Below are 26,245 nucleotides of genomic sequence, written 5' to 3'. Positions count from 1 at the left end.
GTATCCGTGTCTGGGTCTGTGTCGACCATCTGAGGTAACGGGCGTTTTAGCGCCCCCGACGGTGTCTGAGACGCCTGAACAGGCACTAATTGATTTGCCGGCTGTCTCATGTCGTCAACAGTTTTTTGCAAAGTGCTGACACTGTCACGTAATTCTTTAAATACGACCATCCAGTCAGGTGTCGACTCCCTAGGGGGTGACATCACTAACACAGGCAATTGCTCTGCTTCCACATCATTTTCCTCCTCATACATGTCGACACAATCGTACCGACACCCAGCACACACACAGGGAATGCTCTGAAAGAGGACAGGACCCCACGAGCCCTTTGGGGAGACAGAGGGAGAGTTTGCCAGCACACACCAGAGCGCTATATATATATATATATACACAGGGATAACCTTATGTAAGTGTTACTCCCTTTATAGCTGCTGTTTTATATTAGCTGCCAATAGTGCCCCCCCTCTCTTGTTTTACCCTGATTCTGTAGCAGGACTGCAGGGGAGAGTCTGGGAGCCTTCCTTCCAGCGGAACTGTGAGGGAAAATGGCGCTTGTGTGCTGAGGAGATAGGCTCCGCCCCCTTCACGGCGGCCTTTTCTCCCGCTTTTTTTAGGAAAACTGGCAGGGGTGAAATACATCCATATAGCCCAGGAGCTATATGTGATGTATTTCTTTAGCCATATAAGGTTTAAACATGTTTTATTGCGTCTCAGGGCGCTCCCCCCCAGCGCCCTGCACCCTCAGTGACCGGAGTGTGAAGTGTGCTGAGAGCAATGGCGCACAGCTGCAGTGCTGTGCGCTACCTTATCTGAAGACAGGAACGTCTTCTGCCGCCGATTTCTCCGGACCTCTTCGCTCTTCTGGCTCTGTAAGGGGGCCGGCGGCGCGGCTCCGGGACCCATCCAGGCTGAACCTGTGATCGTCCCTCTGGAGCTAATGTCCAGTAGCCAAGAAGCCCAATCCACTCTGCACGCAGGTGAGTTCGCTTCTTCTCCCCTTAGTCCCACGATGCAGTGAGCCTGTTGCCAGCAGGACTCACTGAAAATAAAAAACCTATTTAAACTTTTACTTCTAAGCAGCTCAGGAGAGCCACCTAGCATGCACCCTTCTCGTTCGGGCACAAAAATCTAACTGAGGCTTGGAGGAGGGTCATAGGGGGAGGAGCCAGTGCACACCAGCTAGTCTAAAGCTTTTACTTTTTGTGCCCAGTCTCCTGCGGAGCCGCTATTCCCCATGGTCCTTACGGAAGTCCCAGCATCCACTAGGACGTCAGAGAAAAAGGGTTTCCATCTTCCGATAACTTTCTAATGGCTTATCAATACCCTCCTGGTAAATTTACTTTGATTTGAAAGTATGCCAGTCAGGGGCGGATTGGGTACTTAACGTGGCCCTGGAAAAATATGAAAAGTGGCCTCATGTAGGTTGGAGTAAGTCAGCTATAAGCGGGGCCCAACACAAACTAGGGGTTAGCAAATTGTTAGCATTAGTCACAATGGTAGTAAGCAAGGCCAATGCAGCATGGTAGGCAGTCACAGTGCCTGCGGGAGGATCCTATCACAGTAGGTGGAGATCACACTAGTAGGTGAGGTATTGCACTGGTAGACAGTCACACCAGGGTGACAAGTACACACATTAAATGATTACTACTACTTAATCCAACAGCATGGAATTCCAAAGATTAGCACCAACTTTGTAAAAGGTTATTATAAAATAGATCATTCTTACTGGGGTCTCATTTATTGTTAAACACCCACCGGTCTCACATTTTTCCTCGCAGTGTAAAAGGAAAAATAAATCACATTGCCTCTGTCTACCATTCCAGTGGTATTCAATACAAGGAGCATCCCAGTGACCACCATACAATGCCCATAGCAACCAACCAGGTTCTAGCTATCATTTTATAGAATAGCTTTTATAAATGATAGCAGAAGCTCATTGGTTGCTATGTGCAACAAACTCTTTAGAAGGTTTGCTACATCTCTCCTCTGGCATTGCCGCGATGTCCAGCTGAGTACATATCGAGCACTTATGGTAGTACTCAAATCTCAGGTTCTCTCTTGCCTCTCCATGTTGTAATGCCAGTAGGACACGATGTGCCGTTGGAGCACCTGAACTGACATGGCCCTGTCCGGCTCAGATCAGGCCAAAGATAAAAGAAAAGAAAAAAGTAATGGTACATTACAGTATTAGCTAATGGGGGAGATATTGGTTAAATATATATCTAGAGTCTGATTCTGAGATTTACATAAATCTCTGATGTTTAATTATCTGCGCATGAGCAGGCACCGCACACACATTTTTTAATATATATATATATTTATATATTTTACACACACATTTATAGAACACTGCAAGAAAATGGATTTGGACGCAAATCCTCTTTATACCACATTCATGCGCTTAACCAGAGAGCTTGCCGCCATTCAGCCACGATACCCCTCATTAAATAATACATTCCAATATACTGTCACATCCAGGACACCAACCCACAACCTGCTGTATCCCAGCCAAACAACCCACCAACCGAGCCACTTGATCCAGCCTAAAAACTATGAGATTTCTAACTATATGAAGCTACCAGGTGTAGTATGATATGCCGGCGGCTGGGCTCCTGGCGGCCAGAATACCGCCGCTGGAATCCCGACAGCTTGGCGAGTGCAAATGAGCTGTATCTGTATCTATTCTCCCTCCAGGGGGGTCGTGGACCCCCAAGAGGGAGAAAAGATGTTGGTATGCCGGGTGTCGGGATTCCGGCGCTGGTATACTGTGCGCCGGGATCCCAACAGCCGGCAACCTAAATACCACCCGAAGCTACCTGTACCCAGTTAAAAAAACAGCACCATAATTGAGCAGATCTATGTAGAGTGCAGCCACACATCTAATCCCTTGCAGCCACACACTACACCAGGGGTGGCCAAACAGTCGATCATGATCGACTGGTCGACCGCGGACATGCAACCAGTCGATCGTGATCCGCTGCCCATCCACAGAGGTGAGGAGAGCGCAGCGCGCGCCTCTCCTGCCTGCCACCCTGCCCCTCAGTCTGGTCTCCAGCGGTGACGGCGGAGTGTATATCTCAAATCAGGCGCCGGTTCGTTTGCCAATCAGAGCTCGCGGACCAGCGCCTGATTTGAGATATACACGCTGCCGTCACCGCCGGAGACCAGACTGAGGGCCCAGGGCAGGGCGGCAAGCAGGATACGCGCACGCTGCGCTCTCCTCACCACAGCAGCAAAACAGTGAGCAGGACTATGGGGCCATACGTGGCACTGTGGGGGGGGGGGGGGGGGGGGGCATACGTGGCACTGTGGGGGGGGGGGGCATACGTGGCACTGTGGGGGGCATACGTGGCACTGTGGGGGGGCATACGTGGCACTGTGGGGGGGGGGCAATACGTGTTTGAGGTTTTTACCTGTAAGGGCCAATGCGTGATTTCGTGCACCCTGTGCAGCAAGGCTACGCCCCTTTTTTGTTATACCACACCACTTTTTTGTTATGCCATGCCCCCCTTTTTGGGTAGGAGCGCGCTATTATCCCACCTAGGTAGATCACAAAAGATTTTCAGCTTTCAAAGTAGATCACCGACTCAAAAAGTCTGGCCACCCCGGCAATACACAGATCTACCCAGCCATAACACTGATCACCCCTACACAAAGTACAAGGTAAGCTTCAAATATTTAGAACTCTCCATCTTGAAATTCTCTAGCTTTCTATGCAAGGGCAGATAGCTGAATGAATAGTGTCCAACTGCAATGCCATATGCAATGGGTCCGAATCCCGGGCACATCAGCATCCCGAAATGGTATAAAGGACACTGTGACTGAACAACAAAGCACTATCAAGTCAAGTCCATGATAGATAGATAGATAGATAGATAGATAGATAGATAGATAGATAGATAGATAGATAGATAGATAGATAGATAGATAGATAGATAGATAGATAGGATAGATAGGATAGATAGATAGATAGATAGGATAGATAGGATAGATAGATAGATAGGGTTGAGTATCCCTTATCCAAAATGCTTGGGACCAGAAGCATTTTGGATAATGGATTATTCTTTATTTCTGAATATTTATTCATTTTTGCCACCCCTATAATGCCAGACACAAGTAAGGCCCCCAGTATAGTGCCTCTGCCACCATCACCCATTTACCTTCCCCCTCAGCCATTCACCTGCCACCTATCAGCAATCAGGGTTATGCATTGCCGCCGAAGCTGCCAGGGACACCACTGGGTTGCCTGGAGCGGTGCCAGGCAGATGAGCAGAGCCGCACCGTGTTGCAGGTGAGATGCTGGGGCGGGAGGTGATGGAGTCGCTCCCCTGCTCGCTGCCCGTGTTGTGTGTGCTGGGGACCGTGCTGCTGGCCTGTGCCTCAGCCTGCTGCCCTGGCTCCAGCCCACTCCCCTCCTCGCTCTCTGCTGCTGTCCAGAGCCCGTTCCTGCCCGAGGTGATACTGCTGCTGAGCCGGTGCCTGGTCATCCTACGGAGCCTGGGCGAGGTGGGCTACATCCTGGAGCGGGGGCCGAACCCGGACGGACACCTCTAACCTGGTCAGCGTTCTGGCTCAATTTCCTGCCAACGGACCACATAAGGACCCCTGGCCGCGTGCCGCAAAAGGATGCAGTTGGGGCCGCAACTTTAACACCCCTGTATAGTTATTAGCGACAGAAGGGGTGGGCGTAGGAGACAGGGATGGTCAGGAAATGCTGGGTTTCAAAAAAATAAGATTTTACTCACCGGTAAATCTATTTCTCGTAGTCCGTAGTGGATGCTGGGAACTCCGTAAGGACCATGGGGAATAGACGGGCTCCGCAGGAGACTGGGCACTCTAAAAGAAAGATTAGGTACTATCTGGTGTGCACTGGCTCCTCCCTCTATGCCCCTCCTCCAGACCTCAGTTAGGATACTGTGCCCGGAAGAGCTGACACAATAAGGAAGGATTTTGAATCCCGGGCAAGACTCATACCAGCCACACCAATCACACCGTATAACTCGTGATACTATACCCAGTTAACAGTATAAAATATAACTGAGCCTCTCAACAGATGGCTCAACAATAACCCTTTAGTTAGGCAATAACTATATACAAGTATTGCAGACAATCCGCACCTGGGATGGGCGCCCAGCATCCACTACGGACTACGAGAAATAGATTTACCGGTGAGTAAAATCTTATTTTCTCTGACGTCCTAGTGGATGCTGGGAACTCCGTAAGGACCATGGGGATTATACCAAAGCTCCCAAACAGGTGGGAGAGTGCGGATGACTCTGCAGCACCGAATGAGAGAACTCAAGGTCCTCCTCAGCCAGGGTATCAAATTTGTAGAATTTAGCAAACGTGTTTGCCCCTGACCAAGTTGCAGCTCGGCAAAGTTGTAAAGCAGAGACCCCTCGGGCAGCCGCCCAAGATGAGCCCACTTTCCTCGTGGAATGGGCTGTTACTGATTTAGGATGCGGCAATCCAGCCGCAGAATGCTCCAGCTGAATTGTGCTACAAATTCAGCGAGCAATAGTCTGCTTAGAAGCAGGAGCACCTATTTTGTTGGGTGCCTACAGGATAAAAAACGAGTCAGTTTTCCTGACTCCAGCCGTCCTGGAAAATAAATTTTTAAGGCCCTGACTACGTCCAGTAACTTGGAATCTTCCAAGTCCCTAGTAGCCACAGGCACTACAATAGGTTGGTTCAAGTGAAAAGCTGATACCACCTTAGGGAGAAACTGGGGACGAGTCCTCAATTCTGCCCTATCCATATGGAAAATCAGATAAGGGCTTTTACATGACAAAGCCGCCAATTCTGACACACGCCTGGCCGAAGCCAAGGCCAATAACATGACCACTTTCCACGTGAGATATTTCAAATCCACAGTTTTAAGTGGCTCAAACCAATGTGATTTTAAGAAACTCAACACCACGTTGAGATCCCAAGGTGCCACAGAAGGCACAAAAAAGGGGCTGAATATGTAGCACTCCCTTTACAAATGTCTGAACTCCAGGCAGTGAAGCCAGTTCTTTCTGGAAGAAAATCGACAGAGCCGAAATCTGGACCTTAATGGAACCCAAATTTAGGCCCATAGTCACTCCTGACTGTAGGAAGTGCAGAAAACGACCCAGCTGAAATTCCTCTGTTGGGGCCTTCCAGGCCTCACACCACGCAACATATTTTCGCCAAATACGGTGATAATGGTTTGCGGTTACTTCTTTCCTGGCTTTTATCAGCGTAGGAATGACTTCCTCCGGAATGCCCTTTTGCTTTAGGATCCGGAATTCAACCGCCATGCCGTCCAACGCAGCCGCGGTAAGTCTTGGAACAGACAGGGCCCCTGCTGTAGCAGATCCTGTCTGAGCAGTAGAGGCCATGGGTCCTCTGATATCATTTCTTGAAGTTCTGGGTACCAAGCTCTTCTTGGCCCATCCGGAACCACGAGTATCGTTCTTACTCCTCGTTTTCTTATTATTCTCAGTACCTTTGGTATGAGAGGCAGAGGAGGGAATACATAAACCGACTGGTACACCCACGGTGTCACTAGAGCGTCCACAGCTATTGCCTGAGGGTCCCTTGACCTGGCGCAATATCTAGTTTTTTGTTTAGGCGGGACGCCATCATGTCCACCTGTGGCCTTTCCCAACGGTTTACCAACAGTTGGAAGACTTCTGGATGAAGTCCCCGCTCTCCCGGGTGTCGGTCTGCTGAGGAAGTCTGCTTCCCAGTTGTCCACTCCCGGAATGAACACTGCTGACAGTGCTAAGACGTGATTTTCCGCCCATCGGAGAATCCTTGTGGCTTCTGCCATCGCCATCCTGCTTCTTGTGCCGCCCTGTCGGTTTACATGGGCGACTGCCGTGATGTTGTCTGATTGGATCAGTACCGGCTGGTTTTGAAGTAGAGGCCTTGCCAGACTTAGGGCATTGTAAATGGCCCTCAGTTCCAGAATATTTATGTGTAGGGACGACTCCTGACTTGACCAAAGTCCTTGGAAATTTCTTCCCTGTGTGACTGCCCCCCAGCCTCGAAGGCTGGCATCCGTGGTTACCAGGACCCAGTCCTGTATGCCGAATCTGCGGCCCTCTTGAAGATGAGCACTCTGCAGCCACCACAGTAGAGATAACCCTGTCTCCAAGGACCAGGGTATCAGCCGATGCATCTGAAGATGCGATTCCGACCACTTGTCCAAGAGGTCCCACTGAAAGGTTCTTGCATGGAACCTGCCGAATGGAATTTTGCTTCGTAAGAAGCTACCATTTTTCCCAGGACTCGTGTGCAGTGATGCACCGATACCTGTTTTGGTTTCAGGAGGTCTCTGACTAAAGATGACAGCTCCTTGGCTTTCTCCTCCGGGAGAAACACTTTTTTTCTGTTCTGTGTCCAGAACCATCCCCAGGAACAGCAGGCGCGTGGTAGGAACCAGCTGTGACTTTGGAATGTATAGAATCCATCCGTGCTGTTGTAGCACTTCCCGAGATAGTGCTACTCCGACCAACAACTGCTCCATGGACCTCGCCTTTATAAAGGAGATCGTCCAAGTACGGGATAATTAAAAACTCCCTTTTTTCGAAGGAGTATCATCATTTCTGCCATTACCTTGGTAAAGACCCTCGGTGCCGTGGACAGTCCAAACGGCAGTGTTTGGAATTGGTAATGGCAATCCTGTACCACAATCTGAGGTACTCCTGGCGAGGATGGTAAATGGGGACATGTAGGTAAGCATCCTTGATGTCCAGGGATACCATGTAATCCCCCTCCTCCAGGCTTGCAATAACCGCCCTGAGCGATTCCATCTTGAACTTGAATTTTTTTATGTATGTGTTCAAGGACTTCATTTTTAAAATGGGTCTCACCGAACCGTCCGGTTTCGGTACCACAAACAGTGTGGAATAGTAACCCCGTCCTTGTTGAAGTAGGGGCACCTTGACTATCACCTCCTGGGAATACAGCTTGTGAATTTGCCTCTAGCACAGCCTCCCTGCCTGAGTGAGTTGTCGGCAAGGCAGATTTGAGGAAACGGCGGGGGGGAGACGCCTCGAATTCCAACCTGTACCCCTGAGATACTACTTGAAGGATCCAGGGATCCACCTGTGAGCGAGCCCACTGATCGCTAAAATTTTTGAGGCGGCCCCCCACCGTACCTGGCTACGCCTGTGGAGCCCCCGCGTCATGCGGTGGACTCAGAGGAAGCGGGGGAAGAATTTTGATTCTGGGAACTGGCTGACTGGTGCAGCTTTTTCCCTATTCCCTCGTCTCTGTGCAGAAAGGAAGCGCCTTTGACCCGCTTGCTTTTTTGAAGCCGAAAGGACTGTACCTGATAATACAGTGCTTTCTTAGGCTGTGAGGAAACCTGAGGTAAAATTTCTTCTTCCCAGCTGTTACTGTGGATACGAGGTCCCAGAGACCATCCCCAAACAATTCCTCACCCTTATAAGGCTCTATGTGCCTTTTAAAGTCAGCATCACATGTCCAGTGTCGGGTCTCTATACCCCCCTGACAGAATGGCCCTTGCATTAATTCTGGATGCCAGCCGGCAAAATATCCCTCTGTGCATCCCTTATATAAGACGACGACTTATGTTCGCAAAATAGTATCCCTGTTTGACAGGGTTACAGACCACGCTGCAGCAGCACTATCTGCAGGTCTCAGTCTAGTACCTGAGTGTGTAAATACAGACTTCAGGATAGCCTCCTGCTTTTTATCAGCAGGTACCTTCAAAGTGGCCGTATCCTAAGACGGCAGTGCCACCTTTTTTGACAAACGTGTGAGCGCCTTATCCACCCTAGGGGATATCTCCCAGCGTAACTTATCCTCTGGCGGGAAAAGGTACGCCATCAGTAACTTTTTAGAAATTACCAGTTTCTTATCGGGGGAACCCACGCTTTTTCACACTTCATTCACTCATTTGATGGGGGAACAAAACACTGCCTGCTTTTTCTCCCCAAACATAAAACCCTTTTTTAGTGGTACTTGGGTTAATGTCAGAAATGTGTAACACATTTTTTATTGCCGGGATCATGTAACGGATGTTCCTAGTGGATTGTGTATATGTCTCAACCTCGTCGACACTGGAGTCAAACTCCGTGTCGACATCTGTGTCTGCCATCTGAGGGAGCGGGCGTTTTTGAGCCCCTGATGGCCTTTGAGACGCCTGGGCAGGCGCGGGCTGAGAAGCCGGCTGTCCCATAGCTGTTACGTCATCCAGCCTTTTATGTAAGGAGTTGACACTGTCGGTTAATACCTTCCACCTATCTATCCACTCTGGTGTCGGCCCACAGGGGGCGACATCCCATTTATCGGCATCTACTCCGCCTCCACATAAGCCTCCTCATCAAACATGTCGACACAGCCGTACCGACACACCGCACACACACAGGGAATGCTCTGACTGAGGACAGGACCCCACACAGCCCTTTGGGGAGACAGAGAGAGAGTATGCCAGCACACACCAGAGCGCTATATAATGTAGGGATAAACACTATCACTGAGTGAATTTTCCCCAATAGCTGCTTGTATAAACAATATTGCGCCTAAATTTAGTGCCCCCCCTCTCTTTTTAACCCTTTGAGCCTGAAAACTACAGGGGAGAGCCTGGGGAGCCGTCTTCCAGCTACACTGTGAAGAGAAAATGGCGCCAGTGTGCCGAGGGAGATAGCTCCGCCCCTTTTTCCCGCTTTTTTATGGATTCTGGCAGGGGTAATTACCACATATATAGCCTCTGGGGCTATATATTGTGGTTATTTTGCCAGCCAAGGTGTTTTTATTGCTGCTCAGGGCGCCCCCCCCCAGCGCCCTGCACCCTCAGTGACCGGAGTGTGAAGTGTGTATGAGGAGCAATGGCGCACAGCTGCAGTGCTGTGCGCTACCTTGGTGAAGATAGAAGTCTTCTGCCGCCGATTTTCCGGACCATCTTCATGCTTCTGGCTCTGTAAGGGGGACGGCGGCGCGGCTCCGGGAACGAACACCAAGGACGGGTCCTGCGGTCGATCCCTCTGGAGCTAATGGTGTCCAGTAGCCTAAGAAGCCCAAGCTAGCTGCAAGCAGGTAGGTTCGCTTCTTCTCCCCTTAGTCCCTCGTTGCAGTGAGCCTGTTGCCAGCATGTCTCACTGTAAAATAAAAAACCTAACATATACTTTCTTTCTAGGAGCTCAGGAGAGCCCCTAGTGTGCATCCAGCTCGGCCGGGCACAGAAATCTAACTGAGGTCTGGAGGAGGGGCATGGAGGGAGGAGCCAGTGCACACCAGATAGTAACTAATCTTTCTTTTAGAGTGCCCAGTCTCCTGCGGAGCCCGTCTATTCCCCATGGTCCTTACGGAGTTCCCAGCATCCACTAGGACGTCAGAGAAAAGGGGGGAAACTGCCCCTACCTTGCAGCGCTATGTGCGGTGCCCCCTCCGCACACACCTAGTTACAGCCCTGGTGTCTGTCGGTGGACCTGCTGTCAGGCTGACTGATCGGCCGATCGAGGTAGGTGTACACACTGATACCGCTTTCACATCGCTAATGCCGGATCCCACCCGGTAAAAGAAACGTGTCCTTACCGGGTGGGATCCGGCATTTGCTCCCGTCTGCAGGCTTTCCGACCCAGCAATATACCGGGTCGGTTGCCATAGCAGCGGGAGGGCGCAGCAGCAGCAGGGGCGGGGGTGGAGGCGGCGCTGGGAGATGAGCTCATCTCCTGCGCCGCCTCTCCCAATGCTGTGAATGGGAACCGTGTCGCATCGACACGGCTCCCATTCACACCGCACCTGACCCGGTAATCAACCCGGGTATAATCCTTCTTTTATACCGGGTTGAATTACCGGGTCAGGCGACCCGCTAATTCACAGAAAGTGCTTTCACATCGCACACTGACCCGTGTCGACACGGCAATTTGCCGTGTCGATACCGGGTTATTTGTGCGATGTGAAAGGGGTATTACTTATTACCTGCTTGATATGTCGGCACTATCATGCACCTGGACAGGCATTTAAATTTGCCAGCCCAGTTGCAACGTTGGCTCCCGCAGTAAGTGTACAAGTACACAGCATGATGCACCAGTATATGGCTGTGCTGCTGGGTTGACGCAATGGGCGGTATTCTATTCTTTTGACACCCTTCCACACCCATTCAGTTTCTGCTGATGGGCATGATATAACCTGATTATTATGGGCACGATAACGGGGATCACTTTAGAAAGGAGATTGGGCGTGATATATCATTTCAATACCGCCCAATGGGGGTAATTCCAAGTTGATCGCAGCAGGAATTTTGTTAGCAGTTGGGCAAAACCATGTGCACTGCAGGGGAGGCATATATAACATGTGCAGAAAGAGTTAGATTTGGGTGGGTTATTTTATTTCTGTGCAGGGTAAATACTGGCTGCTTTATTTTTACACTGCAAATTAGATTGCAGATTGAACACACCACACCCAAATCTAACTCTCTCTGCACGTTAAATCTGCCTCCCCTGCAGTGCACATGGTTTTGCCCAACTGCTAACAAAATTCCTGCTGCGATCAACTTGGAATTACCCCCAATATGTCTATGAACACGGACGTTCACAGCCATATCGCTGGTGCACAACCGCCGGCGCCCATGATATATTGGCCAGAGTGTGCTCTTCATTACAAATAATGGCCCTCATTCCGAGTTGTTCGCTCGCTAGCTGATTTTAGCAGCATTGCACACGCTAGGCCGCCCCCTCTGGGAGTGTATCTTAGCTTAGCAGAATTGCGAACGAAAGATTAGCAGAATTGCGAATAAATAATACTTAGCAGTTTCTGAGTAGCTCGAGACTTACTCCTACACTGCGATCAGCTCAGCCCGTTTTGTTCCTGGTTTGGCGTCACAAACACGCCCTGCGTTCGGCCAGCCATTCCCCCGTTTGTTTCTCCAGACACTCCGGTGTTTTTCCCTGACACGCCTGCGTTTTTTAGCCAACGCCGGGAAAACGCTGAGTTGCCGCCCAGAAACGCCCCTTTCCTGTCAATCATTTACCGAACACCAGTGCGACTGAAAAGCGCCGCAGACGCTACAGCATAACAGCTAAGTTTTTAGTAAAATAAATAAGCGCGTGCGCTCTGCGTACCATGCACAGTTAGCGACTAATCGCAGTATAACAAAAATCAGCAACGAGCTAACAACTCGGAATGACCCCCAATGACATTACAGCAACATACACTGGAAACCATTTAAATAAAATATATAAAATGGTGTACAAATAAATTGCAGATAATGTGGTTGTTTCTAGAAATTATTTTACTGTAATAAGAATCTTTATGAATTTCCCAACATTTTCTGTTTATTGTACACCCAGGGCTCAAAAAACTCAAATCGTTTAGCACTTGTTCCAGACGGTAAAAAGGATTATAACATAGTGAAGGAAAACACAAAGAATGCCATCATGACAGATAAACAACTCTAGTTACACAGTTATACATCCATCTTCTAATTGCTGAAACTTGAGCAAACTTCTCCAAATAACACCTTGTGTATAACTTGCACACATATCAGATAATCGCACTGACATGCTAACCACCCCTGTCTATTAAACACTGGAAAATATCTCTACAGCTGCCAAGTTGCATCTGGATCAAACAAGTGGAAAACACAATTTCTGAGAGCTGCCAATTACCAAGTCTCTCCCAAGCAGCGCTGCTCGGACAGCACAAGTACTTGCTGAAAGACCAGACTTTCCACTGCAAGAAAAATGGACAACAATTTAAGGCATATGTCAGAAGCTGGCGTAAGCCCAGGGCACCCCTCCTGCCCAATGTATTGCTAAGAGCAGAAGTCTGATAAGACACAATAGAGGACTACACAATGCATCTGCCTGCAGGGAGTAGGATGGTCACAGCAGTCAGTGTGGCCAGGATACAGTATGTGTAGGAGGGGGGACAGGGCAGGACAATGGCTGACACGTGTGAGGATGCTGGGGACAGGATCCACGCCAGGGGGCATGACTGACCCTCCCCAGCCAAATACACAAACCCCTTCCTCCCAAGCTGGCACAGGCAGGTCAGTGAGTGAGTGTGGGGTATGGAGAGGGGCGGCACCGGGGGGGGTCTCTCCTCCCCTTCTCCCATGAATGGAGAGCACTCAGGACAGCAGCCGGGCACATAACGTGGCAGCAGCCGCCGCAGCGCCCCTCTCACCCCCTCCTGTGTAACTCTCCCCTCACTATTTACCATCAGCCCAGGGCCATGTGACGAGTCTGTGAGATACAGTACAGCCACGCGTGGGTCTAGTTCCATCTCCACGTCTGTAACCAGCACATGCCATCATTATCAGCCCAGTGGTGTGAGTGTGGCGTGTGTGTATCTACCCCCCCGTACCCTCCTCACCTGCAGAACACCAGGCAGTCCATGTGGTTGATCTCCGTGTCGGAGCGGTAGCGGCTGTAGTCCTCCCACAGGTCCTTGATAGCGGTGACGGCCAGGATGAAGAGCACCGGGGCCAGCGCCAGCTCGGGCTTGAAGGCATTGACCGAGGGCACGAAGTTGAGCAGCGCGATGAAGACGAAGTAGACGTTGGCCAGGCGGTGGAACTGCTCGAAGAGGTTCTTGGGCAGGAAGGACAGCGCCGTGTACTTGGTGGTCTGGATGGCGTTGCCGGCGTACTGGCGGTTTGGGTTCTCCGCCGCTGCCTTGCCGCTGGCCTGGTACAGCAGGTTGGAGCGGACCGTCCTCACCTTGCTCTCCTTCCTGGGCTTCCTGCGCTTCCTTCTCCCGCGGCTGGCGGCGGTGCCCACCTGGCACTGCGGGTCCCCATCTCCGCCCGCCGCCGCCATAGCTCCCAGCGCTGCTCCTGAGCTCCGGTCCCTGAGCACTGGTGTCACAAGGTGCCGCTCTCCCGTGTCAGGTGGTGGCGGTGTCACCCATCAGCCCGCGGGGAGGTGGTGCAGCAGCTGCAGCCACGCTCTCACCATCACCCTACACTAGCACTACTCACTACTGCTGCTACACCCCAGGTGCGGACGGGGGGAGGAGACAGCTGTCGGGGAGGGAAGGGGGGGGGGTGTTATTATTACTGTTTGTTGCCAGCCTTTGGGTTCCCGCTTTAAACTTTCGTTTCCAAAAAGTTTGGAGGATTCTTCTCACTTGTGTGTGAGAGAGGGAGGTCCCGCCTCCCCCTGTCCCGGCCTCCGGTGTGTGTCACTCCTACCACCAGCCCCTAAGAGTTTCCGCTGAGCAGTGAGCCCTGGAAGATGATAGGGGCCAGTGCTGCTACACAGCAGCCTGCACTACCCTCATCATCACCATCATTCTGCCCGCACACACACAGCCCCGTCACTAATCATTATAGATCATATTGCAAAAATTAATATGACTGCAGTGCAAATATACTTTGTTCCAATTGGAAGCGCAGACGTGCGGGCTGCTGTGCGAGGCTGGCGGCCACGGGCGCCGCACTGTGATCTAAATTCAGGGAACCTGATTACACTGTACTTTATGGAGTAAACCGTTAGGTTGCATGACGTAGCTAGTAATACACACACACTGTATGTGTATATATACACTCCAAAAAAATAAAGGGAACACTAAAATAACACATCCTAGGTCTGAATGAATGAAATATTCTTATTAAATACTTTGTTCTTTATATAGTTGAATGTGCTGACAACAAAATCACACAAAATTATCAATGGAAATCAAATTTATTAACCCATGGAGGTCTGGATTTGGAGTCAACCTTAAAATTAAAGTGGAAAAACACACTACAGGCTGATCCAACTTTGATGTAATGTCCTTAAAACAAGTCAAAATGAGGCCCAGTAGTGTGTGTGGCCTCCACGTGCCTGTATGACCTCCCTACAACGCCTGGGCATGCTCCTGATGAGGTGGCGGATGGTCTCCTGAGGGATCTCCTCCCAGACCTGGACTAAAGCATCCGCCAACTCCTGGACAGTCTGTGGTGCAACGTGGCGTTGGTGGATGGAGCGAGACATGATGCCCCAGATGTGCTCAATTGGATTCAGGTCTGGGGAACGGGCGGGCCAGTCCATAGCATCAATGCCTTCGTCTTGCAGGAACTGCTGACACACTCCAGCCACATGAGGTCTAGCATTGTCTTGCATTAGGAGGAACCCAGGGCCAACCGCACCAGCATATGGTCTCACATGGGGTCTGAGGATCTCATCTCGGTACCTAATGGCAGTCAGGCTACCTCTGGCGAGCACATGGAGGGCTGTGCGGCCCCCCAAAGAAATGCCACCCCACACCATTACTGACCCACTGCCAAACCGGTCATGCTGGAGGATGTTGCAGGCAGCAGAACGTTCTCCTTGGCATCTCCAGACTCTGTCACGTCTGTCACAATTGCTCAGTGAGAACGTGCTTTCATCTGTGAAGAGCACAGGGCGCCAGTGGCGAATTTGCCAATCTTGGTGTTCTCTGGCAAATGCCAAACGTCCTGCACGGTTTTGGGCTGTAAGCACAACCCCCACCTGTGGGCGTCGGGCCCTCATACCACCCTCATGGAGTCTGTTTCTGATCGTTTGAGTAGACACATGCACATTTGTGGCTTGCTGTAGGTCATTTTGCAGGGCTCTGGCAGTGCTCCTCCTGTTCCTCCTTGCACAAAGGCGGAGGTAGCGGTCCTGCTACTGGGTTGTTGCCCTCCTACGGCCTCCTCCACGTCTCCTGATGTACTGGCCTGTCTCCTGGTAGCGCCTCCATGCTCTGGACACTACGCTGACAGACACAGCAAACCTTCTTGCCACAGCTCGCATTGATGTGCCATCCTGGATGAGCTGCACTACCTGAACCACTTGTGTGGGTTGTAGGGAGGTCATACAGGCACGTGGAGGCCACACACACACTACTGAGCCTCATTTTGACTTGTTTTAAGGACATTACATCAAAGTTGGATCAGCCTGTAGTGTGTTTTTCCACTTTAATTTTGAGGGTGACTCCAAATCCAGACCTCCATGGGTTAATAAATTTGATTTCCATTGATAATTTTTGTGTGATTTTGTTGTCAGCACATTCAACTATGTAAAGAACACTGGGGCAGATGTATTATCCTGGAGAAGGCATAAAGAAGTGATAAACCAGTGATATGTGCAAGGTGATAAAGGCACCAGCCAATCAGCTCCAATATGTAAATTAACAGTTAGGATCTGATTGGCTGCTGCCTTTATCACCTTGCACATATCACTGGTATATCACTTCCTTATGCCTTCTCCAGGTTAATACATCTACCCCAAAGTATTTAATAAGAATATTTCATTCATTCAGATCTAGGATGTGTTATTTTAGTGTTCCCTTTATTTTTTGGAGCAGTGTGTGTATATATATATATATATATATATATATAAAATTTATTTTATTTTTTTCCCCAAAAAAATATTTTATTGGTGAACTGCACATTGTACAACATTAAGAAATTATATTTTGTTATAGCATTAGTGCACTTTATTAAATAGGTACAACGTGGGGATAGCCATACACAGTTCTAGCCTGCAACAAGTGGGAGCTGCAGGTTTGCTCCGCTGGAGTATTATGGAAAAAGGGATAATGGCTAATTTCTTTAGTCAAAGTATAGTGGCAAAACATATGGTGGACTATTGCAAAATATAGTTATTTTAGAAGAATTATTGAAGGAGCAACAGTGCATCATGTATATATTACATATACAGCATGCACTATTTAAAGGGATAGATATTTTAAAAAGTATAAACATACACTCCCCACAGTGCAAATGCTCTTGCTTTTGTGCACTTTTTAGTTGCATGCATTGATTCCATGGGATCCGGTCTAAAGGTCGACACTGTCTAGGTCGACCACTATAGGTCGAAGTCACTAGGTTGACATGGATGGAAGGTCGACAGGGTTTCTAGGTCGACATGTGCTAGGTCAAAAGGTCGACATGAGTTTTTCACATTTCTCTGACGTCCTAGTGGATGCTGGGAACTCCGTAAGGACCATGGGGGATAGACGGGCTCCGCAGGAGACTGGGCACTCTAAAGAAAAGATTAGGTACTATCTGGTGTGCACTGGCTCCTCCCTCTATGCCCCTCCTCCAGACCTCAGTTAGAATCTGTGCCCGGCCAGAGCTGGGTGCTCCTAGTGGACTCTCCTGAGCTTACTAGTAAAGAAAGTATTTATTAGGTTTTTTATTTTCAGTGAGCCTCTGCTGGCAACAGACTCACTGCTACGTGGGACTAAGGGGAGAGAAGCAAACCTACCTGCTTGCAGCTAGCTTGTGCTTCTTAGGCTACTGGACACCATTAGCTCCAGAGGGTTCGAACACAGGCACCTGTCCTCGATCGTCCGTTCCCGGAGCCGCGCCGCCGCCCCCCCTCGCAGAGCCAGAAGAACAGAAGCTGGAAGACGTCGAAATCGGCGGCAGAAGACTCCTGTCTTCATTTAAGGTAGCGCACAGCACCGCAGCTGTGCGCCATTGCTCCCAGCACACTTACACACTCCGGTCACTGTAGGGTGCAGGGCGCTGGGGGGGGGGGGGCGCCCTGGGCAGCAATTGAAGTACCTTTTGGCAATAAAAATACATATATACAGTCTGGCACTGTATATATGTAAAAAACCCCGCCATTTTTTTACACAGAAAGCGGGACAGAAGCCCGCCACTGAGGGGGCGGGGCCTTCTTCCTCAGCACACCTGCGCCATTTTCTCTTCACAGCTCCGCTGGAAGCAGCTCCACAGGCTCTCCCCTGCAGTATCCAGGTACAAGAAGGGTAAAAAAGAGAGGGGGGGCACATAAATTTAGGCGCAAATAAAACATATAAGGCAGCTATTGGGTAATCACTTCTTATAAGTGAAAATCCCTGTGTTATATAGCGCTGTGGTGTGTGCTGGCATACTCTCTCTCTGTCTCCCCAAAGGACTTTGTGGGGTCCTGTCCTCAGTCTGAGCATTCCCTGTGTGTGTGCGGTGTGTCGGTACGGCTGTGTCGACATGTTTGATGAGGAGGGTTACGTGGAGGCGGAGCAAGGGCAGATAAGTGTGGTGTTGCCCCCGTCGGGGCCGTCACCTGATTGGATGGATATGTGGAAGGTCTTAAACGACAATGTAAGCTCCTTACATAAAAGGTTTGATGACGCTGCAGCCTTGGGACAGCCGGGGGGTCTCAGCCCGCACCTGCCCAGGCGACTCAGAAACCGTCAGGGGCTCATAAACGCCCTCTATCTCAGATGGTTGACACAGATGTCGACACGGAGTCCGACTCAAGTGTCGACGATGATGAGGCACATTTACAGTCTAAAATGACCAAGGCCATTCGATACATGATTATTGCAATGAAAGATGTATTACACATTTCTTAGATTAACCCTGTTAATACCAAGAGGGTTTATATGTTTGGGGAGAAAAAGCAGCCAGTGACTTTTCCCCCATCTGATGAATTAAATGAATTATGTGAAGAAGCGTGGAGTTCCCCTGATAAGAAACTAGTGATTTCTAAGAGGTTACTGATGGCGTACCCTTTCCCGCCAACGGACAGGTTACGTTGGGAAACATCCCCTAGGGTGGACAAGGCGCTGACACGCTTATCTAAAAAGGTGGCCCTGCCGTCTCAGGATACGGCCGCCCTAAAGGAGCCTGCGGATAGAAAGCAGGAAGCTATCCTGCAGTCAGTGTATACACACTCTGGTACTCTACTGAGACCTGCTATTGCTTCAGCCTGGATGTGTAGTGCTGTAGCAGCATGGACAGATACTCTGTCAGACGACATAGATTCCCTCGACAGGGATACTGTTTTGCTAACCCTGGGCCATATAAAAGACGTCGTCTTACATATGCGGGATGCTCAGAGGGACATTTGCCTGCTGGACTCTAGAATTAATGCTATGTCCATTTCTGCCAGGAGGGTCTTATGGACTCGGCAATGGACAGGAAATGCTGATTCTAAAAAACACATGGATGTTTTGCCTTATAAGGGTGAGGAATTGTTTGGGGACGGTCTATCGGACCTCGTGTCCACAGCGACAGCTGGAAAGTCGACTTTCTTGCCTCAGGTTTCCTCACAGCCTAAGAAAGCACCGTATTATCAAATGCAGTCTTTTCGTTCTCAGAAAGGCAAGAGGGTCAGGGGCGCATCCTTTCTTGCCAGAGGCAGGGGTAGAGGTAAGAAGCTGCACCATGCAGCCAGTTCCCAGGAACAAAAGTCCTCCCCTGCTTCCACTAAGTCCACCGCATGACGTTGGGGCTCCACAGGCGGAGCCAGGTGCGGTGGGGGCGCATCTCCGAAACTTCAGCAACCAGTGGGTTCGCTCACAGTTGGATCTCTGGGCTATACAAATTGTATCTCAGGGATACAAGCTGGAATTCGAAGCGACTCCCCCCCGCCGTTACCTCAAATCAGCCTTGCCAGCTTCCCCCATGGAAAGGGAGGTAGTACTGGCGGCAATTCACAAGCTGTACCTCCAGCAAGTGATTATCAGGGTCCCCCTCCTTCAACAGGGAAGGGGTTACTATTCCACAATGTTTGTGGTACCGAAACCGGACGGTTCGGTGAGACCCATTCTGAATTTAAAATCCTTGAACACTTATATAAAGAAATTCAAGTTCAAAATGGAATCGCTCAGAGCGGTTATTGCAAGCCTGGAAGAGGGGGATTTTATGGTGTCGCTGGACATCAAGGATGCTTACTTGCATGTCCCCATTTACCCACTTCACCAGCAGTACCTCAGGTTTGTGGTACAGGACTGTCATTACCAGTTCCAGACGTTGCCGTTTGGCCTGTCCACGGCACCGAGAATATTTACCAAGGTAATGGCCGAAATGATGATACTCCTTCGGAAGAAGGGAGTTATAGTTATCCCGTACTTGGACGATCTCCTCATAAAGGCGAGGTCCAGAGAGCAGTTGTTGATCAGCGTAGCACTCTCTCAGGAAGTGTTGCAACAGCACGGCTGGATTCTGAATGTTCCAAAGTCGCAGCTGATTCCTACGACGCGTCTGCTTTTCCTGGGCATGATTCTGGACACAGAACAGAAGAAGGTGTTTCTCCCGGTGGAGAAGGCCCAGGAATTAGCATCTCTGGTCAGGGACCTCCTGAAACCAAAACAGGTATCGGTGCATCACTGCACGCGAGTCCTGATAAAGATGGTGGCTTCATACGAAGCCATTCCCTTCGGCAGGTTCCATGCAAGGATCTTTCAGTGGGATCTGTTGGACAAGTGGTCCGGATCGCATCTCCAGATGCATCGGCTGATCACCCTGTCCCCAAGGGCCAGGGTGTCTCTTCTGTGGTGGCTGCAGAGTGCTCACCTTCTCGAGGGCCGCAGGTTCGGCATACAGGACTGGGTCCTGGTGACCACGGATGCAAGCCTCCGAGGATGGGGGGCAGTCACTCAGGGAAGAAACTTCCAAGGGCTGTGGTCAAGTCTGGAGACTTCTCTACACATAAATATATTGGAACTAAGGGCCATTTACAACGCCCTGAGTCAAGCAGAGCCCCTGCTTCGAAACCGGCCAGTGCTGATTCAGTCAGACAACATCACGGCGGTCGCCCATGTAAACTGCCAGGGCGGCACAAGAAGCAGGATGGCAATGGCGGAAGCCACAAAGATTCTTCGGTGGGCGGAGAATCGCGTGCAAGCACTGTCAGCAGTGTTCATTCCGGGAGTGGACAACTGGGAAGCAGACTTCCTCAGCAGACACGACCTCCACCCGGGAGAGTGGGGACTTCATCAAGAAGTCTTCACACAGATTGCAAAGCGATGGGAACTGCCACAGGTGGACATGATGGCGTCCCGCCTCAACAAAAAGCTAAAAAGATATTGCGCCAGGTCACGGGACCCTCAGGCGATAGCTGTGGACGCCCTAGTGACACCGTGGGTGTACCAGTCGGTATATGTGTTTCCTCCTCTTCCTCTCATACCCAAGGTACTGAGAATAGTAAGAAAGAGAGGAATAAGAACAATACTCGTTGTTCCGGATTGGCCAAGAAGGACTTGGTACCCGGAACTGCAACAAATGTGCACAGAGGACCCATGGCCTCTGCCTCTCAGACAGGACCTGCTGCAACAAGGGCCCTGTCTGTTCCAAGACTTACCGCGGCTGCGTTTGACGGCATGGCGGTTGAACGCCGGATCCTAGCGGAAAAAGGCATTCCGGATGAAGTTATTCCTACGCTGATAAAGGCTAGGAAGGACGTGACAGCAAAGCATTATCACCGTATATGGCGAAAATATGTTGCTTGGTGTGAGGCCAGGACGGCCCCTACAGAGGAATTCCAGCTGGGCCGATTCCTGCACTTCCTACAGTCAGGGGTGACTATGGGCCTAAAATTGGGGTCCATAAAGGTCCAGATTTCGGCCCTATCCATTTTCTTTCAAAAAGAACTGGCTTCACTGCCTGAAGTTCAGACGTTTGTTAAGGGAGTGCTGCATATTCAGCCCCCTTTTGTGCCACCAGTGGCACCCTGGGATCTTAACGTTGTGTTGTATTTCCTGAAATCCCACTGGTTTGAGCCACTTAAGACCGTGGAACTAAAGTATCTCACGTGGAAAGTGGTCATGCTGTTGGCCTTAGCATCGGCTAGGCGTGTGTCGGAATTGGCGGCTTTGTCATGTAAAAGCCCATATCTGATCTTCCATATGGACAGGGCAGAATTGAGGACTCGTCCCCAATTTCTCCCAAAGGGTGGTATCATCGTTTCATTTGAACCAACCTATTGTGGTGCCTGCGCTACTCGGGACTTGGAGGACTCCAAGTTGCTGGACGTAGTCAGGGCTTTGAAAATATATGTTTCCAGAACGGCTGGAGTAAGGAAGACTGACTCGCTGTTTATCCTGCATGCACCCAACAAGCTGGGTGCTCCTGCTTCAAAGCATACTATTGCTCGTTGGATCTGTAGCACGATTCAGCTGGCTCATTCTGCGGCTGGATTGCCGCATCCAAAATCAGTAAAAGCCCATTCCACAAGGAATGTGGGCTCTTCTTGGGCGGCTGCCCGAGGGGTCTCGGCTTTACAGCTTTGCCGAGCGGCTACTTGGTCGGGGTCAAACACCTTTGCAAAGTTCTACAAGTTTGATACCCTGGCTGAGGAGGACCTTGTGTTTGCTCATTCGGTGCTGCAGAGTCATCCGCACTCTCCCGCCCGTTTGGGAGCTTTGGTATAATCCCCATGGTCCTTACGGAGTTCCCAGCATCCACTAGGACGTCAGAGAAAATAAGAATTTACTCACCGGTAATTCTATTTCTCGTAGTCCGTAGTGGATGCTGGGCGCCCGTCCCAAGTGCGGACTTTCTGCAATACGTGTATATAGTTATTGCTTAAATAAGGGTTATTGTTATGAGCCATCCGTTGAGTGAGGCTCAGTTGTTGTTCATACTGTTAACTGGGTAAGGTTATCACAAGTTGTACGGTGTTATTGGTGTGGCTGGTATGAGTCTTACCCTGGATTCCAAAAATCCTTTCCTTGTAATGTCAGCTCTTCCGGACACAGTTTCCCTAACTGAGGTCTGGAGGAGGGGCATAGAGGGAGGAGCCAGTGCACACCAGATAGTACCTAATCTGTTCTTTAGAGTGCCCAGTCTCCTGCGGAGCCCGTCTATCCCCCATGGTCCTTACGGAGTTCCCAGCATCCACTACGGACTACGAGAAATAGAATTACCGGTGAGTAAATTCTTATTTTTTTTCTTTTTTTGAACTTTTTCATACTTAATGATCCACGTGAACTACGATTGGAACGGTAATCTGTGCCGAGTGAAGCAGTAGCGGAGCAAGGCACCTTGCCCGAAGCTCGCGAGCCATGCGAGGGGACACTAATTGGGGTTCCCGGTCACTTTACGAAGAAAACGGCACCATAAAAAACAAAAACCTCATGTCGACCTTTAGACCTGTCGACCTACCACATGTCGACCTAGAAACCCTGTCAACCTTCCATCCGTGTCGACCTAGTGACTGTCGACCTATAGTGGTCGACCTAGATACTGTCGATTTGATGATCCACACCCAATTCCACACAGTAAATTGCTGCTAACTGTTGGGGTGCTATGTTTTGTATCTTCAGATGGGAGCTACATTATCTACACTTGACAGGGCATTCCTTGCTAAATGCAAGAAGGGGTACACTGTATGAATGAGCTTAATTATTTGGTTGACAAGAAGTGTATACTTGAAAATGAGTTTCCAAGGAGAAAGTGCATCAGTTGTTTCCCATATGCAGGGTTTTGTAGAATGTTTTTCAGTAAAGATTCCCCCTAGATTGTAATCTCTCATCATTAGTGTCCTCCGCCCTCTTGTTCTTTTCCTGACAATTCCTGTCTCTAGCCAGGGAATCTGATCTTTTCTGCCAACCCTTCCTTCCATAGGGTTAGACATCAATGCTCGATGTGTGCAAGCCATGGCCATCCCATGTGAAAATACAGCTGAATTCCTACTGTTTAACATCAAGCCTGATCCAGGACACTGTTGCTCATGTACATACCATCGCAGCAGTTCCCCAACATCATCAAATTCGGTTAATTGAATTATTTATTTGTGCCATCACATTGCAAGATTCCATGGTGGGCCTCCCTCTGATGTCCCTCCCGGGTGTGGTTCAATAGGTCGACATGAGTTAGGTCGACCACATTGGGTCGACATGGAAAAAGGTCACCATGAGTTTTTTTTTTCTTTTTTTGGTGTTGTTTTCTTTGAAAAGTGACGAGTAAACCTACTTAGTGCACCGTGACCCCTCGCATAGCTCGCTTCGCTTTCCATGCTTGGGGCACAGTGCCTCGCTGCGCTCGGCACAGCTTACCGTTCCCGATTGTAGTCCACGTGGATCGTTAAGTATGAAAAAGGTCAAAAAATGAAAAAAATTGTGAAAAACTAATTTCAACCTTTTTTCACGTCGACCTAATAACCATATTGACCTAATGCATGTCGACCCAAAATATGTCGATCTAGCTCATGTTGACCTAATGACCTCCATCCGTCCATCCCTGATGTGTGATTGAATGCTGTTAATTTTACTCTCATACCCCACATACTAGCATAAATTTCACGGGTTATTGCACATGACCTGGGTTGAAGCTGGAATCGACCCTGGATGCGATGCAGTGTGAATGGTAAACCAGGTCAAGGTGACCCAGCATCCATTCTCTGCATAGGAGGAGGCGGTGCTTGGAGATGATTATCTCCAAGCGCCGCCGACGTAGTGACGTCACCAATCCGGCATATGCCGGGTCAGGCTGCAAGTCTGAAAGGGGTCTTAAGCCAGGTCACACCCGAGAAGAACCCATGTACAAATTACAGAGTGCGACCCGGCTCTGCCAGTCTGACAGGGGTATCAATTGTTTCATTAACTTACTGTCTTATTATTTGTATTCCTATGCATTGTTTGCTTCTACCACTGTATTTTTCCCTGCATGACATTATGTATACTTTATGTTGCCATATAAAAAAAAAATTAAAACAATTTTCCAACACATCCATCAAGGTGGTGGAATCAAAGGTAAGGCCTGCATTACAGTGGAATCGCTTTTGTGCCTGAAAGGTGCAATGCATACTGAAAGCACATTTATAGTTGAATTATTACAACTTTAATAAAAATTCCAGTAGTGACATAAAGGATAGACAGTCCTGTTGTCTTTTAAAATCTTGTTTTATTTAGACATAAACAGATTAAACTTAGCTTTATTTTAAAAAAAGCAGATATTGTGAAATAATTGAAGCTTGTGATCCTAAAGTGATAGTAGCCTGGGCTTTGTAGTGATGCTTTTATACTTTCTAGACAGACGAAAACCTGAAAAAGTTTGGGGCATTACTGGAGACGTGTGCTAATTGTTATGCACACAGCAGATAATTAGGTTCATTAACACAAAATGCAATGTTCTACACACCCTCATTTTCTGTGGTTTGTATAAGGCCTTTTCTCTTTTGAAGATAATTGTGTTCTTATCCTATTAACAAATTATTCCTGTAGTTAGTAAAACTATTCTCTTAATACATTTATAACTACTTTCTCAACCTAAAAACATGTCATACTCTGGAGCATATGGATTTTATTTTTACACTATATTTTCGGTTCTTTTTACCAGGCTTTAATGTTTGCAGCAGTGGTATACAATGTCCCACTAATGTAATCATTTACAAATGAGTAAGTTATTGCAAATATTGTTGTATAATGTTGTGTCACAAACTTGTCTTTATTTATTTATAAAATGATTTTCTCTTTGGACCAAGCATGCAGTCTACACTATTGTTTATTTACATTCACTACAAGAGAACTCTATGGGGTCAATGAACTAATCTTCATTGATTCACCCCTGCCACTGCAGGTGGTGTCCCTGTTGTTGGTTTTTTTTTTTTTTTAGCAACATTGAGTAAGTAAATTGCACTATGCAATCATTTTGTGCTTCATAAAAAATATTATTGGGCAAAACTTATTCTGAGGTAAGATTCGTGCTGGCAACTTTGCATCATGTGATATCTGTCATTCAAAAAGTCTTACTAACTAGATTAGTCTAGCTGGTTTTAGAAATTAATATTTCTCTAACGTCCTAGTGGATGCTGGGGACTCCGTAAGGACCATGGGGAATAGACGGCTCCGCAGGAGACATAAGCACTTTAAGAAAGAATTTAGATTCTGGTGTGCTCTGGCTCCTCCCTCTATGTCCCTCCTCCAGACCTCAGTTTGAATCTGTGCCCGGACGAGCTGGGTGCTGTTTAGTGAGCTCTCCTGAGCTTGCTATAAGAAAGAAGTATTCGAAATCGGCGGCAGAAGACTCCAGTCTTCACTGAGGTAGCGCACAGCACTGCAGCTGTGCGCCATTGCTCCCACACTACACCCACATACTCCGGTCACTGTAAGGGTGCAGGGGGGAGGGGGGCGCCCTGGGCAGCAATTAGAGACCTCTTTAGCAAAAGTTTGCATATATACAATTGGGCACTGTATATATGTTTGAGCCCCCGCCAAAAATTGTACATGAAAGCGGGACAGAAGCCCGCCGTCGAGGGGGCGAGGCTTCTTCCGCAGCACCCACCAGCGCCATGTTTTTTCTCCACAGCACCGCTGAGAGGAAGCTCCCCAGCCTCTCCCCTGCAGTTACACGGTAGAAGAGGGTAAAAAGAGAGGGGGGGCACATAATTAGGCGCAAAAATCAATATAAACAGCAGCTACTGGGTTAACATTAAGTTACTGTGTTATTCCTGGGTTAATAGCGCTGGGGTGTGTGCTGGCATACTCTCTCTCTGTCTCTTCAAAGGGCCTTATGGGGGAATTGTCTTCAGATGAGCATTCCCTGAGTGTGTGGTGTGTCGGTACGTGTGTGTCGACATGTCTGTGGTAAAAGGCTCCCCTAAGGAGGAGATGGAGC

The 26,245-nt window shown here is 49.1% G+C and overlaps 1 protein-coding gene across 2 annotated transcripts in view; it reads right to left on the bottom strand.

Moving 5' to 3' along the window:
• ATP10A (ATPase phospholipid transporting 10A (putative)) overlaps positions 1 to 14,182 on the bottom strand; it is a 483,218-nt gene extending 469,036 nt beyond the window's left edge. The window contains exon 1 of one of the 2 annotated variants that reach the window (XM_063953310.1): positions 13,318 to 14,182. In XM_063953310.1, the coding sequence (XP_063809380.1) occupies positions 13,318 to 13,763 (446 nt within the window). In that variant the 5' untranslated portion in view covers positions 13,764 to 14,182. The remainder of the gene's footprint in view (positions 1 to 13,317) is intronic. The other variant, XM_063953309.1, reaches the window with a different exon arrangement.
• Positions 14,183 to 26,245: the final 12,063 nt, after the last annotated feature.

The sequence above is a fragment of the Pseudophryne corroboree genome, chromosome 2 (assembly GCF_028390025.1).
Source record: "Pseudophryne corroboree isolate aPseCor3 chromosome 2, aPseCor3.hap2, whole genome shotgun sequence".
NCBI lineage: Eukaryota > Metazoa > Chordata > Amphibia > Anura > Myobatrachidae > Pseudophryne > Pseudophryne corroboree.
The sequence above is the reverse complement of the archived record's forward strand: the minus strand, read 5'-3'. Positions and strand labels throughout refer to the sequence as shown.